Below are 17,832 nucleotides of genomic sequence, written 5' to 3'. Positions count from 1 at the left end.
AGGACGAGATGGTTGGACAGTGTTCTCGAAGCTACGAACATGAGTTTGACCAAACTGCGGGAGGCAGTGGAAGACAGGAGTGCCTGGCGTGCTCTGGTCCATGGGGTCACGAAGAGTCGGACATGACTAAACAACAACAACAGATCCTGCCAGTGTTCCTGCCTTTGACCTGCCTCGCTTCCCTGCTTGTGATCCTGACCTGCCTTACTTCCCGGACTTTGTACCTGTTCCTGACCTCACCTGACACCCTGCCCTGCTCCAAGCCTCAGTCTCTTCAGACTGTCTCTGCCCTGAACCTGCGAACCATGGACCGGACTTGGACTTCCCCTCTTGGGTAACCCCTGGGACCAGCACACAAACCCAGCCAACGTTCAACATTCTGCGGCTGCTGAGCGCCCTCTGTCCTCACTGGGCTGCTTTTTGTGGGGGACCAGATTGCCCCTTGAGGGTTTTAAAAGATGTTGCACATCTGCAGTCCTTGAGGTCTTCCTGAGCATGTTGATTCCTCCTCTCTTGATGCTCAGTGGCTCGTTTCTGGCTCCCATCCTATCAGAACCTGTTTGCTGATGAAGGGAGTGATAAAAACAGTTTTGCAGTGGATAGCAATACGCTCTACGTGGGGGTACCTTTGAAGGTGACCCAGAAACAACAACTAATCCAGAATGTGGCAGCTAGACTGGTGACTGTGAGCGGCCGCCAAGACCACCTAACACCGGTCTTTAAAGACCTACATTGGCTCCCAGTACATTTCCGAGCACACACAGTGTTGGTGCTGACCTTTAAAACCCTAAACGGCCTCGGCCCTGTATACCTGAAGGAGCGTCTCCACCCCCATTGTTCAGCCCGGACACTGAGGTCCTGCACCGAGGGCCTTCTGGCGGTTCCCTCACTGCGAGAAGCAAAGTTAAAGGGAACCAGGCAGAGGGCCTTCTCGGTAGTGGCGCCCACCCTGTGGAACGCCCTCCCATCAGATGTCAAGGAGGGAAAAAACTTTCCGACGTTTAGAAGGCATCTGAAGGCAGCCCTGTTTAGGGAAGTTTTGAATGACTGATGTTTTAATGTATTTTAAATCTTTTGTTTGAAGCCACCCAGAGTGGCTGGGTATACCCAGCGAAGATAGGCGGGGTATAAAAAAATATATTATTAATAGTAGTAGTAGTAGTAGTAATATTAGTATTACGCTTTGCTAGTAGAAGGTCTCAGGCTCAATCCCTGGCACCTTCAGTTTTACAAGGATCTCGGGCAACAAGCTAGGAAATATCTTTGCCCAAGACCACAGAAAGCCTGAGGCTGCTCTATGTGGAATATAATCATTCCCATTGTATGTTAGAGAGAGGGTGGGGGACCAGTGTGCATAAGCAGCTCACCGTGCATAAGCAGTGAAGATGGAGCTGCTATGGTAGCACCCTGGCAGACGGGTCACTGTTACTTGCCACATGGCAGAAGGGTGAAGCGGTGGGGAGGGGCAGGTCAGGGCAAACGCACTTGCAGAGCTGATCTAGCCAGGGCACTTGCACCGCGACGACCTCTGCACCATCTCAGCCTCTCCCGCCCGGTGAGCAACAGCCACCCGCCAGCGTGCAGAATGAAACCCAAGCTTGCAATTCTAGGATGCTTCACAAAAATACTATCTCACCAGTTAGGGACGTCAGATGAGCCTGTTGGATCAGGCCAGTGGCCCATCTAGTCCATGGGTTCTAGACTAGTGTTATGAGAGAGGGAGACAAACTTTTCACTCTCCGTGCCATGCATAATTTTAAATACTTCTACCGCGTCAACTCTTCTTCTCCTTTTCTCTAAACCAGGGTTTCCCAAACTTGGGTCTCCTGCTGCTTTTGGACTACAACTCCCATCATCCCTAGCTAGCAGGACCAGTGGTCAGGGATGGTGGGAATTGTAGTCTCAAAGCAGCTGGAGGCCTAAGTTTGGGGAATCCTGCACTAAAGTAGTAAGTCCCAAATGTTGCAAACTGTCCTCATAGAGGGGGTTGCTCCATCCCCTTGTCACTGGGGTGGTGGTGGTGGTGGAGGAGGGTTGCAAAAACAAAAAAACCTGCAACGCACACTAAAATTCATGCTGAAATAATTTTATCCACTGACATTTGCCCTCTACAGAAAAGAGGGCTCTTCTGGTGGAATGTTCTCTTGTCTGTGCCTTGCAAAGGAGGCATTTTCCTATCCTGCTTAAACATTATCTTGATGATACATATTAGTTTTTGCAGAGATGTGCCAAAGGGCTTTCCCCCTCCCCTCCCCCCTTTCCTTTATCCTTTTTCACGCACCAATCGGGACATCTTCTTTTGATTTCTTCGCAAACTTGTCGTCCCAATTGGCAGAAGATTTCCAGCTCAACACATTTTCAAATCAGCTATTGTAAACATGAAACACTGGCTTCTGTAATAAGGTTCATTCCTTTTCAAAGAAGATTACGGTTACTCCGCATGGTTGAGAAAGGAGGAGACACCGTATTAAGTTCTCTATGTGCAAACAATTAAATTTGCAGGCCCCCGTGGCCAGGGGCTTGTTCGCAGAATTCATTTTCAAGGTTTGGAGCTTTTTAAATAAATTTTTAAAAATGGGCGGGGGGGGGGGCTCAGAACCATGACAACCACTTATTTTTTGAAATCTAACCTGGATTACTTCCCCCTCCCTGGAGGATAATTTGACACCTCCGATGATTCTTTTGGGGAAACCATGGCTGCTTAAAGTGGTATTATAGTGTTTTAAATGTATTATGTCGAAATGGATACACGAGAACGCTTGCCAATTTTTTTTGGGGGGGGAGACATAGTTTGTTAAGGGTGCTGAGAGTTGTTAGGAGAACACTTGTTCTCTAGTGTGGTGTAGTGATTATGAGCGGTAGATTCATAATCTGGGGAACCGGGTTCGCGTCTCCGCTCCTCCACATGCAGCTGCTGGGTGACCTTGGGCTAGTCACACTTCTCTGAAGTCTCTCAGAGCCTCATTCACCTCACAGAGTGTTTGTTGTGGGGGAGGAAGGGAAAGGAGAATGTTAGCCGCTTTGAGACTCCTTCGGGTAGTGATAAAGCGGGATATCAAATCCAAACTCCTCCTCCTCCTCCTCCTCCTCCTCCTCCTCCTCCTCCTCCTCCTCTTCCTACAGCTACAGTTCTCAGAGAGGTTTAACAGTCGATTCCTCTTCACAAGGAACTCTGAGACTTGTAGGTCTGGGAGGAGAATAGGGGCCTCCTAACAATTCTCAGCAAGCTTAAAAAAAAGACAGTTCCTAGGACTGTCAGGACTGTTAAGGTGGTATCTGGGGTGGCCTATCCTCTCTTGCCACCTGAGGCAAAACGGGAAGCTGCTGCCACTCCAGCGCCAGCCCTCCACCAAGGTACTGCATGCTGGCAGACCCTCCAAGTGTCCCTATTTTCCAGGGTGATTTAGAGAAGCCGTCCCGGTTTCTGATCCAAGCCCCAAGCCATCTGAAGGCAATCCTATGTAGGGAAGGGTTTTTGTTTTTGTTTTACAGTGGTACCTCGGGTTACAGACGCTTCAGGTTACAGACTCCGCTAACCCAGAAACCGTACCTCAGGTTAAGAACTTGGCTTCAGGGTGAGAACAGAAATCGCACGGTGGCGGCAGCAGGAGCCCCCTTTAGCTAAAGTGGTAGGCTAACTCAGGTTAAGAACAGTTTCAGGTTAAGAACAGACCTCCAGAACGAATTAAGTTCTTAACCCTAGATCAGGCATCCCCAAACTGCGGCCCTCCAGATGTTTTGGCCTACAACTCCCATGATCCCTAGCTAACAGGACCAGTGGTCGGGGAAGATGGGAATTGTAGTCCAAAACATCTGGAGGGCCGAAGTCTGGGGATGCTTGCCCTAGATACCACTCTCTCTCTCTCTCTCTCTCTCTCTCTCTCTCTCTCTCTCTCTGTGTGTGTGTGTGTGTGTGTGTAGTTTAATGTTTTATTATGCTTTTATATAGGTTGGAAGCTGCCCCAATATTGGGCAACCCAATATTGGGCAACCCAATAAGATATGTGGGATATAAATAGTAAAATTATCATGGAATGGGACATTGGTGAAATGTTGGAGGGTATGAATGGGGATCATGCAGCTGTGGCTTCCAGGTTCTGGCGAGTTCTTGCAAGAGGTCCACAAGATATCGCTAGAAGCCAGAGCCTCTCCTCCTTGCTTCTCTGGTGTCAGTGGCGGGAGAAGTGAGGAGAAGCGATGGCAGTGGTGAGATCTCACAATCTTTGTGAGGTCTCATGAGAGTTCTGCGAGTTCTCGTGAAACCTCACCAGAAGCCACCGCTTCTCCTCGCTTCTCCGGCGGCAGTAGGGGTGGGTGAAGCACGTCCAGGGGTACCACCCTCGTGAGATTTCACAGCCCAAGGCAGCCTCCTCAGTCCACCTCATGGGCAAGCCGGCCCTGAGTGGAATCATAGTGCTTTAAATCAGGCACGTCCAACAGGTAGATCGTGATCTACCAGTAGATCACTGGACATCTGTGGTAGATCACTGATAGATCCCTGGCTCCCCACAAAGAAGCTCAACAGCTTTTGTCTCCCCTAATAAAAGCTCCACATTTTTGCCCTGCACCCCCAAAAACGGTCCTTCCTCCTCCCTAGAAAAGTTCAACAACATTGACTTGAACCCCCCAAAACAGGGCTTTCCTTCCTAAAAAAAGTCCAACTTTAACCTGAACCCCCCCAAAAGTGGGGAGATCACTGCCAGTTTTTAACTCTGTTAGTAGATCGCAGTCTCTTGGGAGTTGGCCACCCCTGCTTTAAATGAATGGTGTGAATGTTGCCTAACTCTGACAGCAAGTTGGTTATGCAGCCATTCCTGGGGAGTGGGGTGGGGGGAGATATAAAATACGGAACCTTCCCCACCATCACCAATGGAAGCTCACACATCCTAAGCTGCAAGAGGTCAGGCAAGAGATCTGCTCCCAATGCAGTAGCCTCTTTGGAAACTAAAGACACAAAGCCCAGTTTGTTTGTTTTTTTTAATAAAAAAGCTATGTAAACCCTGCTCTGCAGGTAAGGCGAGCTAGAATCAATTCTTTGCAGAAATGGGGTTTCTGGTCTACAGGATTAGGGATTTGTCTGGCAGAGAATACCAGACCCCGTGGCCGCAGTACTGCAGCATTTTCAAATAATCCACACAAATTACATTGCGGTAAGTACCCAATGACGGAAAAGCTCGTTAAAAGCCCCCTAACTTCTGCTCGCCTGTCCGAGCCACATAATAGAAGCCACACATCCTGTATCTCTGATGGGGAACATTCGTTCTGCGCCGAGCCTTATCGCTCACGATAAAATAAGACCTTTTGCGGCTTTGCCGAATCACAACATATTACTTCCCTTATCAGACCTGCCCTCATTCTTCTCCACACTGAGGATGAGAGAATGGTCTGCTGAAATAACGTTCCCCCCGCCCCCCCAGTCCCAAGAGATCACATCCAAGTCACAGTTTGGGGGGACGGGGAGAACAGGGGAGAAAGCACAGTAAAATAATAATAAGAAGAAAAAGGATTGCTGCCGGTTGCAGCTCAGTTTTAAGATGTGCCTAAATAAATACTGTGAGATTGCTGAGGCCAAGGCAGCTCATACAGCAACTCTAGATTTGGGGGGGGGGGCAGAAAGCAATGAAGCTGAATGCTGCCAGATTCAGGGCAAGTTCTTTATGCAGTTATACCGCGGAACTCACTGCCACAAGGCAGTGATGGTCACCAACTTGGATTGCTTTAAAAGAGGATTGGACAAATTCATGGAGGATGGGGGCTATCAATGGCTACCAGCCACAATGGCAATCTTCTGCCTCCACGGTCAGAGGCAGTAATGCTTTCAAGCTGCTGGAAGCCACAGGAGGGGAAAGAGCTCTTGCGCTGAGGTCCTGCTTGCAGGTTTCCACCTCTGGGGCATCTGCTTGGCCAATGTGAGAACTAGGGTTGCCAAACTCAATAGAGGACAGGACTTCTGTGCCTTTAATTGCCCTGCTCTCTTTTGAGTCTGGAAACCTTAAAGAGAAACCAGCAGACCCTTTGTTTAATTCCCAAGCAAAGGGTCTGCTGGTTTCTCTTTAAGGTTTCCAGACTCAGAAGAGAGCAGGGCAATTAAAGGCACAGAAGTCCTGTCCTCTATTGAGTCTGGCAACCCTAGTGAGAACAGGATGCTGGACTGTTAGTATCCGTGCTGTATTTGTTAGAAAATGCATTTTACAAAGCATGAAGTGCATTGGGGGAAAAGAAAACCTACATGATGTAATGCAACAGCTGCAAAATCTTGTGGCTCCAATTAAGGTCACAGGAACGCTGAACTGTTGCTCTGTTAATGGGTTAACTCCCTTTAAGTGTGTGTGTGTGTGTGTGTGTGTGTGTGTGTGTGTGTGTGTGTGTGTGTGTGTGTGTGTCTTAGATAAGGAGGGGTGGAGGTTGGCGTTTGGCTGGTTGTTTTGCAATTGTTTTGTTGAGCGTGGAGACTCCGAGAACACACTACCGCAGGCATCCCCAAACTTCGGCCCTCCAGATGTTTTGGACTACAATTCCCATCTTCCCCGACCACTGGTCCTGTTAGCTAGGGATCATGGGAGTTGTAGGCCAAAACATCTGGAGGGCCGCAGTTTGGGGATGGCTGCTGAAATATACTCGGAGTCGAGAGTGACTTTCATGCTCTTTATTCAGCTCGTAGTCATCAAGGAGAAGAAGAGAAGAATGCCCTTTTCCCAAAACCATCTGCTTATATACATTATTTACACAATGGGCTTTGCGTGATTGGCTACTTCAGGGCTACACCTGTGGGCCAATCAGTTTGTGGATTGACTTCTGCCAGCAGCCTGATTGGCTGCTCCTGCAGGCCAATCAGGTTGCGGATTCACTTCCACCTGGAGTTGGATTGGGTGGCTCCTGCGGACCAATCAGACTGCTGATTCTGGATCCTATTGTTCTATGATTCAGCTCAGTACATAACACCTGCACTACCTGGAAGGGTTGGTGAGGACAGACAAAGGTATAATTTAGGGACTGCTTCAAAGAAGTTTTAGAAGCAAGAAGACCCTCCTCTTGGGCTCAAGAGAGTGAAATGAATTGCGCTGCACTTAGGATGAAACTGCTGGTTAATAGTTATCATCCTGCAAGTAAAGAGTTATCTTCAAAGTCTTGTGTATGGAGTCTGCTTCAAGGGTGAAACAGCTGTATCACGCTGCACAAGTCAGAAAAATAGCCAACATGGACTTGATGGGCCATGGGCCTGATCCAGCTGATCTGGTCTTATGCGCTTAGTGCAAAATGTGGCACCCTTCTCCAGATCTGGTGTTTATTTATTTTTTTAAAAGCCATGAATGCCTTTCCGGACAGCATGCCTAGTGTCTCCATTAGTTTGGCCCCAATCCCGACAGCACATGTTCAAAGCACGAAATGAATTCATTAATCAAGATTCAAAGCCGCTGCCACCACCCCTTTCAGCAGGGGAAAGGGCAAACTCAGACTCACTTCTGTCACCGCAGAGAAGCCTGATAACTATTTAACATTAAAATATTATCCATGCAGGTCAAATTATGGGCCAGCCTTTCCATTTCTGAATCTTAAAAAAAGGGGGCGAGGAAGGAAATGTGCATATTTCTGGGAAATTAGCTTCTCTGACAAATTACTACTGAAAAATAAATGGATTTCACTCTTTTTTTAAAAAAAGGAAGAACCTTTCCAAAGAGAAGTCCGCAAAATAATCCAGGACATGAAGCAATCAATCCACTACAAGTTAAAAGAACATCTTATATACTAAAAGCAAATTCAGTCCTTTGAGTGCTGGTCCTGATGTAGTCAAAATATCACCAAGAGAGGGGCACCAGCACACTTGGGGAAACAAAAATAACTTGGGGCGGGGGATGGAACCGGCGGGGGGGGGGCAGAAATCCAAAAGCAGCCCAAAGAATACTGGGCATGCCCAGAGACCGTCAAATGTTGGGTGACTGATGTGAGAGCAGGCAGGGAAGAGGCATAGAAGAGGGTCTGGCTGCCTGCCTTGGTAGGGAAGTTTTTAATCTGTGATATTTTAATGTATTTTGGTAATTGTTGGAAACCGCCTAGAGTGGCTGGGGAAACCCATCAGATGGGCGGGGTATAAATATAATAATAATAATAATAATAATAATAATAATAATAATAATAATAATAATAAACAACCTAAGACACAGTTTGTAAACTGCTTTGACAGTTAGTTTGTTTTGTACCATAAAGTGGTATATAAATTTGATGAAATAAAATATAAAAAGAGGCAGCTGGATCAGGCCAACGACCCTTCCAGACCAGCATCCCTGCTCTCAAAAGGACCAACCTGATGCCTATGGGAAACCTTCAAGCAAGAGCTGAGCACCCCCTTGAGCTCCTTGGAAGAAAGGTGAGATAGAAATGTAATAGCAAGCAAACCAGTAAACATGCTTTTTAAGTAGAGATCCTTGCCCCGGCCCAAAACTGTGCTGGAAGCGTTTTCATTGCTGATAGTTCTTAGATCTCTCTCTCTCTCTCTCTCTGTGTGTGTGTTTAGGCTCCTTTGGGTGTAAGGGTGAGATATACATCAATAAATGACATGTCTCTCCCACATCGGTCTCAACAGCCACCCCAGGCGCTGCAACTGTCCAACAGCTTGACCTCACCCCCAAAAGGCACACTCCTCTGTTGTTCCCGGAGACACAGATGCCGAAAACAACAACAAGCAAATGATTAACCTCCTGCCCACCTAGCAGTTCGAAAGCACGGCCGTGGAAGTAGATAAGTAGGTACCACTGAGGCGGGAAGGTAAACGGCGTTTCCATGCGCTCTGGTTTCCTTACGGTGTTCCATTGCACCAGAAGCTGTTTAGTCATGCTGGCCACCTGACCCGGAAAGCTGTCTGTGGACAAATGCCGGCTTCCTCGGCCTGAAAGCGAGATGAGCGCCGCAACCCCAGAGTCGCCTTTGACTGGACTTAACAGCCCAGCGATCCTTTACCTTTTTACCTTACCTAAATGATTAATAAATCAATGAATAAATTCAGACCAAGTGGTTGGCAGACCACGGCCCCTACTTCCGCGACAAACTCTGCAGACTGGTGCAGAAGTAAGCAAAAGGTTTCCATAAAAATAAATATATCCCCATAGGTACAAACAGAGGTGCTGACCTGTAATGAGCTCCCGAACTTCCATGTCATTCGTCTTCCGCAGCAACCTGATCAAAGCCGGGATCCCATCGCAGTTCTTTATCGCCACCTTGTTCTCATTATCCTTCCCATAGGATATGTTTCTGAGCGCCCCACAAGCCTTGCGGTGCACTTCGGGCTTGGGGTGGTCCAACAGGCCCACCAAAATGGGGATGCCCTTGAGGTGCCTCACGTCCTTCTTGATTTTGTCATTCTCGTAGCACAAGTGCTGGAGATACGCTGCCGCGTTGGACTTGACTGGATCGATGGGGTGGCTGAGCATCGCAATGACTTCTGGGAGGTCAGGGTCCCGCCAGCGGGGGTCCTTGCGGATGCTGTCAATGGAAGGAGAGCGCTTGCCCAGGCGGTCAATGCTGGCCATGCTCCCCCGTTCGGGCTGCGCCAAGGGTGCCGCATAGCTGCCATGCAGATAGGGGATCCTCTCGTCGACGATCTCGGTCTCAATCGGGTCATCGTAGCCCCTGCTAAGAGAAAGAGGGGGAGATATTGGGAGGCGTTCTGATTTTAAAACAAGAACCGTGCCTTTAAACATGCTATGTTGGGAGCGTCATCCAGGAATGCTTAGCCAGAACCCCCCATCCTACCCCATTATTAGAGAAACCCTACCTAACCGCAGACTGTCTCACCAGAGTGGTGCATGCTCTGGTTATCTCCCACATGGACTACTGCAATGAGCTCTTTGAAGGTGTCCTGGAAACCACAATTAATCCAGAATGCGGCAGCTAGACTGGTGACTGGGAGCGGCTGCCAAGGCCACGTAACACCGGTCCTGAAAGACCTACATTGGCTCCCAAGTACATTTCCGAGCACAATTCAAAGTGTTGGTGCTGACCTTTAAAGCCCTAAACGGCCTCAGCCCAATATACCTGAAGGAGCGTCTCCACCCCTATCATTCAGCCCGGACACTGAGGTCCAGCTCCGAGGGTCTTTGGGGGTTCCCTCCCTGCGAGAAGTGAGGCTACAGGGAACCAGGCAGAGGGTCTTCTCAGTAGTGGCGCCCTCCCATCAGATGTCAAACAGATAAACAATATTTGACTTTTAGAAGACACCTGCAGGCAGGCCTATTTAGGGAAGTTTAAAATGTTTGATGTTTCATCATGTTTTTAATATTCTGTTGGATGCCGCCCAGAGTGACTGGGGAAACCCAGACAGATGGGTGGGGTATAAATAAAAAATTTATTATTGTTGAATTGTTGTTGTTGTTGTTGTTGTTACATCTGAGTTACTACAGATCAGAGATTTAAGCACAACATTCTAAAACTGGCCAGCAGAGTTACACAAAGACTTTTTAAAAAACGACCTGTCAGAGGGTCGTCGTGGCTACTCTAGAGTAACTCCGCCTGAGTCCAGTTTGTCTTCAAAGACGTTTCTTGTGCTATTTATTTACAGTGTAGAGACAGCTTAAAACATGACCTCTCATCCCGAATCAGAATCCAGCAATGGCGTACGTCTGTTCCTACACCAGCAAAGTAGTCGGGGCACCCCAAAACGCCGTCCCCTTGACCTGCGCTGTAGCGCTCTCCTTACTTCTTGCGTCAGAAGGAGTGATGCCCTTTCAGCTTCCTCCCTGGGCGGTCGGTGCCCTGGCTCTGCAACATCCCTGAGCATCTGCCTGCATCCCTCCGCCCCCGAGCTTTCCCATTGTTCCTCCCTCTGATTTCTCTCCTCCTCCAAGTCTCCCCCTCCCCCTCTGGCTGCTTCAGAACCACTGGTGCTCTCTGTACTTGACGAGGTGGACGTCAGGATGATGGGAGCTGGCTCCCTGTAGGGAGTCACCCTTACACGACCCATTAATAGTCATATTTTACAGGAGAGGAAGGCTGAAGCCTGTAAGCAATGAGCAGCAAGGCCAGCCATGGAAGAGTTAGTTGTTTATGTTAATTTCTCTTGTTATTTTTAAATTATTGACAGTGGAGACTTGCGGAATTGGTGGAAACCATGGGAGGGGAGAGGGCTCTTGTGTTTGGCTCCTGGTTGGCCACTGTGAGAACAGGATGCTGGACTAGATGGGCCATTGGCCTGATCCAGCGGGACCTCTGGGTGTTATTGAACTACAAGTCACATCGGCCCCACCAAACATGATGAATGGTGAGGAATGATGGGACTTGTAGTGCAAGAACGTTTGGAGGGCCTAACCCCCAATTATATGCCCTGGGTCATATAATCCAATCAGGGATTGAACCAAATTAAGAGGTTAGACTCTGAGGGTGACTAATCCTCCAAATTAGCCTTTTTCGATGCCACAATTGTGTTATCAAACACTTCCACCGTATGATTCTATTCAGCTGCTGGAGAAATCAATAAACAGAAAAAGCCTGAAGAATTTGGGTAAGCATGGGAAAGCCAAAAAAAAGGGGAGGGAAAAAACCAAGAGACCCTTTTATTGACGCACTTATTGGAATATGTATAATTCATTAGTTTTTAGGGCTGCAATTTACACTGTCTCAACAGCCATTATGTCTGCTTTTATGCAGGAGAGCGATTTCCATTCCGCAGCATAAAGGACGATAATAATGTTACATTCACATCAATATTTTTCCTTGTAAGAAGCAGGGATAATGAGTGCCTAAACGCCACTCACAGGTGCAGGGGTTTCCCTTCTCCCTCTTTGCGCATGGCACGAACAGGTGTTTCGCACTCGCTCCCAATGCTATTGCTCTCAGCTCCAGGCAGAAGGAACCAGGCACAGCCAGAGCTTCTGTCCCGATGACCCCCAAACTGGGATGGAGACCTTTAGGCCCCCAGTTTTCTTTTTCAAAGGTGGCTCTCCAGGACACCCTATCTGAGGCCTTGGCCTCGCCCGCACTCCAGCAGCTGCTACAAGCTGCTGCTACAAGGGAGGAGGCTGACAGTGGTGGCCATGGGGAGGCAACGGGATGCTCCTTCACAGCTGCCACTGCTACTTGGGAGAAGCATCAGCTCATTCTCCTCCCCAAGTTCAGCAGCGGAGGCACCAAAATCAAAGTCTGCTGAGAAGTCACATTCAAGGTTCAGCGCCATTTACGGTTATGCAAGGCTGAGGTTAAGGCACTCTTCACATGCTCAGAGGCACTGTCTATTTGTTCACATCCTTCAGAATCCTTGGTGTTAAGAGAATGATTCTGGGGCTCTGTGGGCATTCCCATTCCACTTCATTTCTTCAACAAAATGTATATGCTGCTCCCTAGAACAAAAGACCTCTAAGCAGTTTGCAATAGCCAGTCCAAAATATTAATCAAAGGTGCAAATAAGAAACCCAAAATGTTAAAAACAAGTGACATAAAAATAAGTTAAAATACAATCAGTAACTTGAAGGGGGGGGGGGGGAGAAACCCCTAGCTAAAATGACATGCCTAGGTAGGGTTGCCAGAACCAAAAACATTTTTTTTAGCTGGGTGCTAAAAACTAGAGTTGCCTGCCTCATATCAATGGGCAGGGAGTTCCAAAGTATAGGTGCTGTTATACTAAAGGATTACTTTCTTGCAGAAGGAACATTATGTGGCACTTGTAGAAGTGCCTTTTCTTTGGAAAACAAACAAACAAACAAACAAACAAAAACAACACACACACACATTCTCTCTAACCCGTTTTTATACCTACCGATATCTTCTTTTGCCTATCCAGACACAGCCTGGAGGAATCCGATAAGCTCGCAAGTTGGTTGTCATCGTCAAAAGAGAAACAGCATATTGACAAGAGGAATCATAGTCTTTGGAGTCAGAGGAACACTGGCTTGGAGTTCCTATAACTCACTCCACCACTATTAAACTGTGTCTAAGGCCTTCTTTGTTCGGACTTTGTCCCTTCCAACCAAAGCCTCCGTCAATGAGCCCATTATTGCAAAACAAACAGGATTACAGACCCTGCCGCCATCCCATTAGCTCTTGCAGCCACTAGCCTTCACAACGAGATTAACACTTTGGAAACCTTTCCCAGGAAGCTACAGCACACAAGGAGCAACCAATAAGGATGTTCTCTGCTTCGAACAGCTTCCGCTTTCCAGAAGCACAAATAGAATGAGAGTGGTCCGCATGGAAAGGGGCCGGATGCTTCTAATGTGCATTTATCCAAGGTAACAGATGGACGGTATAAGCAGGCAACAACCCTCAACCGCTGCTTCCTGTGGTGGAGCTTTCTTGCTTTCCTTTTGGTTTGATCTAAGTAGCGATGGGGACACGGGTGGCGCTGTGGTCTAAACCACACAGCCTAGGGATTGCCGATCAGAAGATCAGCGGTTCGAATCCCCACAATGGGGTGAGCTCCCGTTGCTCGGTCCCTGCTCCTGCCAACCTAGCATTTCGAAAGCATGTCATAGTGCAAGTAGATAAATAAGTACCACTCCGGCGGGAAGGTAAATGGCATTTCCATGTGCTGCTCTGGTTCGCCAGAAGTGGCTTAGTCATGCTGGCCACATGACCTGGAAGCTGTATGGCGGCTCCCTCGGCCAGTAAAGCGAGATGAGCGCCACAACCCCAGAGTCGTCTGCGACCGGACCTAATGGTCAGGGGTCCCTTTACCTTTAATGTTAAGGCATTTGGAGCTCCAAACTGAAGACAGTTTAATGTCTCTCTGGAGCATCCTGAGGAATTGCTCATGCAATCAAAGTTACGAAGTGGGCACATAACAATCTTGAATTTGTTGGCTCAGCTGGGCAATTCCAGAAGCAAACAAATGAAGATGATTCAGTGCCTTTGCTGTTGTTAGAAGGAAAGGTAGATTAATGATGGAAATGGAGGGCGGGAGGAGAGAGAGAATGGGAATCAAAAAAGAAACAAATGAAAATACCACCACAGGAGTAGGGCAGGATGGGGAGAAGCCCAAACAGCAGCTATTCACTCAAGACAAACGAAAAGAGGGATGGCTTGTTTATTTTTAGCTCAGTGGGTGGAAGATGAGGAATATTCAGAGTGAGATGGATGGGCCACAAGGCTGAACAAATGGGCATTCTTGGGAAGGTAGGAGTGAGGGAGAGGATGAAGGATTCCTGGCAAAGCTAGAAGAAAAGATTTAAGAAATATGGCCACAGGAAAGACATCCCTATAAAAGCACAGAGTGAGTTTGACAGAAGGCAGGAGGGAGGGAGGGAGAGGCACCACTGACTGATGGAGAAGGAAACAGGAGAAAACATGGAGAGGGAAGCGCAAAGACAGTAAGTCTAGGGGGAAAGGTGATGGGATCCCCCCCTGGTCCAGGGATGGGGGGCCACATGAGCCCAGGGGCCACATTCTCTTCTGCACAACCTTCTGGGGGCCGCATGGCAGTGATGGGGGGGCCACAGGCCAAAGTGGGTGGACCAACATAGCAAACCCTCCAACATTTCTCGGATGAAAATAGGGATGTCCTATTCCATAATTATAATAATTTTATTATTGATACCCTGCCCATCTGACTGGGTTGTCCCAGCCACTCTGGGTAGCTTCCAACATATAGAAAAACATAATAAAACATTAAGCATTTTTTTAAAAAAAACTTCCCTATACAGGGCTGCCTTCAGATGTCTTCTAAAGGTTGTTTAGTTATGTGCCTCCTTGGCTCAGGAGGTACATAACTCCATACATTTTAACATTTCTCTGATGAAAATAGGGACGTCCTAAGGAAGAGCGGGGCATTCCAGGATCGTATCAGAAACTGGGACAGCTTCTGTAAATCTGGAGCTGTCTCTGGAAAATAGGGACACTTGGAGGGCCTGGCATAGGTAATCGGAACCTCGGTTCACTAGGCTAGTTTCTACGTGCTCATAATGCCCCCCTGTCCCCATGCCATCCAGGCAAGCAAGAAGCATTTCCAGAGCTCCAGGACACATTCGAACTAGGCAAAGGCACTCAAGGAGAGTGCAAAGCAGCGCCACCAGAGGATGTGGCTGGTTAGAGTGCTGAGGGCCAGGCACTCATGCCTGGAGGGCCATGTTTGGCCCAGAAACCTGAGGTTCCCCAGCCCTGAAAGTAGCCTCACCAAAGGGAAAGGAAGGAAGGAAGGAAGGAAGGATTTGGCATTTCTCTAACAGCAGCACACACCAAAGCCGAGGGAACGGTGAATGCATCCAATTTTCCATATACTGTTTAGATATAAGAGATTAACCTCTGCGCTCAATCCCCCAACCTCCCTTTTCCAATGTTTCACTTGTTCAAAGGTGTTTAGTTTATATATATATATATATATATATATATATATATATATATATATATATATATATACACATACATATACATATATACATATGTGTGTGTGTTGCACAAATATTTCCACATCGCCCTTCACCTTCTGGTCGCAGCAGGTGGCATGTACAGAAATAAAATGAGGGCAGACTTAATAAAAAATACATACCGGATGAAAACAGCAACAACATAAACAGCATCGTCATCAACGCAACAGTACACCCGGGGGGGGGGCATTCATCCTAAGCACCGTATCCACACACACACACACAACAACAACAACAACAACAACAACAACAACAACAACAACACCCTTGTAAGCTTAGCCGAAGAGGTGTGCCTCATAACCTCTCATGTAAGAGAACAAATTGAAGTGGCAAGAGGCATCTGAGTGGGGAGGGAGTTCCATATACAGTACATGGAGCCACCACTGAAAAGGCTCTTCTTCGGCCGCCTCCACCTCATATCTCACCCTGCGCAGGGAACATTAAGGAGGGACACACTTGCTGAGCTAAGGAGACAGGTGAGTCAATATTGGAGAAGGTGCTCTGGGTCCCGGACCATTTGGGACTTTAAAAGAACGTTGAATTGGGCCCAGGAAAAAATGGCAACCAGTGCAGATGTTTCAAAAGGAGGGCAATGTGGCCACAACCTAATGCTCCCATCAGAACCCTCGCTGCCACATTTTAGACTATGAATGTAAGAAGAATCCTACCGGGTCAGGCCAATGGCCCATCTAGTGCAGCATCCTGTTCTCACAATGGCCTCACGGAGAGCCTGAAAGCAGAACCTGAATGCAACAACCATCTCCCTGCTTGTGATTCCAGAGCAATTGGTACTCAGTGGAGGTAGAACACAGCCATTGTGGCTAGTAGCCATTGAGAGCTCTCTTTTTTAAATTTGTTTTTATTGGGGGGAGGGAATCGAGGATAACGCATACCGTGTATCTGAAGAAGTGTGCATGCACATGAAAGCTCATACCAATGACAAACTTAGTAACGGGTACATACAATGGCTCTGTTTTCAATTCATAGAGTCCTTTCTACAGGCCAGTTACATTCAGTGAGAGACATTGCTGTCATAGACATTGCGAGGTTCAGCGGTGTAAATCGGGGAGAAGGGGGGAGAAAGAAGGGGGGGATAGTGATCTTTCATTTTGTTGCTTAGTGTTTTGTGTCAGCATCACAGGGATAGGTTCCTAGTTTGTTTGTCTGTCTGTTCAGTTGACTGCAGTGAGTTTTGTTTGTGTGTGAGGGGCAGTTAAAGGGTTGTTGGGTCGAATTAGCCATGATGATTTGTATGATGTTGGGGTGTGTGTTATGTAGTTGTCTTGCTGGGCTGTATATGTAACAGGAGAAGAGTCACACCAAGCTGAAGGTGTCCTATTTTAGGCAGTTTAGAAATTTTAGTATAGAAATTTATTCCTGCACGCCACTACAGTGCCAAGAGTGTTACTTGCCCCAAAATGGAAAGAAGCAGAAGTCCCAGCAAAGGAAGAATGGATACAAAAACTTATGAAATAGGTAGAATTGGTGAAGCTTACCAGAAGAGTAAGAAATCAAGATAACAAACTTTTTTTTGTAAAAGAATGGAAAAGCTTTACTTAATATTTACAGATAAATTGTAAACAGATAAAAACATTTGCAGGGTTATTGTAATAACCAAGTATATATTTAAAGAAGATGAATAAATGAGTAAATTAGGTTAATTTGGATATGCAGAAGATATTGAAAATAAATTTAAGGAACAGCAGAAAGAGGGGGAAGGAAGTCAAATTCTGAAATGTCAAAATGATTGTAAAATTAGTGAAATGTATAAAATTAGTGAAATGTATAAACTTGAAAAGGATAAATAAAAATATGAAATTATGGGGGGGGGAGGCATCCTCTTTTGTTTGTCCCTGTGCTAGCTTCAATTTTTTTGTTAGCTTTTCTGGTAGGACTGTTTCCCATACAGTTTGGTACCAGTGGTCCATGTTCACTCCTGACAGCTCCCTCCAGTGTCAAGTTATGACGCTCCTAGCTGCTGGGAGCAAGTAGCTTATGAGTTCTTTGTAATGTGAGTGTGCGTTGTTGTCTTGGAAGGTGTTCAATAGCTTTGTTGTTGTTTAGTTGTTTAGTTGTGTCCGACTCTTCGTGACCCCATGGACCAGAGCACGCCAGGCACTCCTGTCTTCCACTGCCTCCTGCAGTTTGGTCAGACTCATGTTCATGGTTTCAAGAACACTGTCCAACCATCTCGTCCTCTGTCATTCCCTTCTCCTTATGCCCTCAATCTTTCCCAACATCAGGGTCTTTTCCAGGGAATCTTCTCTTCTCATGAGGTGGCCAAAGTAGTTGGAGCCTCAGCTTCAGGCTCTGTCCTTCCAGTGAGCACTCAGGGCTGATTTCCTTAAGAATGGATAGCTTTATCCCCCTCAAATTTGCCCAGTCGTCCTTTGAAGCCACCCCAATAGATGGCCATCCCTACCTCCTGCGGCAGTGAGTTCCATAGTTTAACTAGGCTCTGCTTGAATAAGTGCTTCCTTTTGCCTGT

At 47.2% G+C, this 17,832-nt stretch overlaps 1 protein-coding gene across 42 annotated transcripts in view; it reads right to left on the bottom strand.

Moving 5' to 3' along the window:
• The window catches only part of ARVCF (ARVCF delta catenin family member), a 552,351-nt gene that overhangs the window by 118,605 nt on the left and 415,914 nt on the right, over nt 1–17,832 (bottom strand). For 27 of the 42 annotated variants that reach the window (XM_035098127.3, XM_035098131.3, XM_035098129.3 and 24 more), the window contains one exon: nt 9,125–9,627. In XM_035098127.3, coding sequence (XP_034954018.1) covers nt 9,125–9,627 — 503 coding nt within the window. The remainder of the gene's footprint in view (nt 1–9,124; nt 9,628–17,832) is intronic. The other 15 variants (XM_035098130.3, XM_088659519.1, XM_088659523.1 and 12 more) reach the window with 1 other exon arrangement.

This window comes from Zootoca vivipara, chromosome 16 (assembly GCF_965207765.1).
Source record: "Zootoca vivipara chromosome 16, rZooViv2.hap1.1, whole genome shotgun sequence".
In the NCBI taxonomy this organism is placed as follows: Eukaryota; Metazoa; Chordata; class Lepidosauria; order Squamata; family Lacertidae; genus Zootoca; species Zootoca vivipara.
The sequence above is the reverse complement of the archived record's forward strand: the minus strand, read 5'-3'. Positions and strand labels throughout refer to the sequence as shown.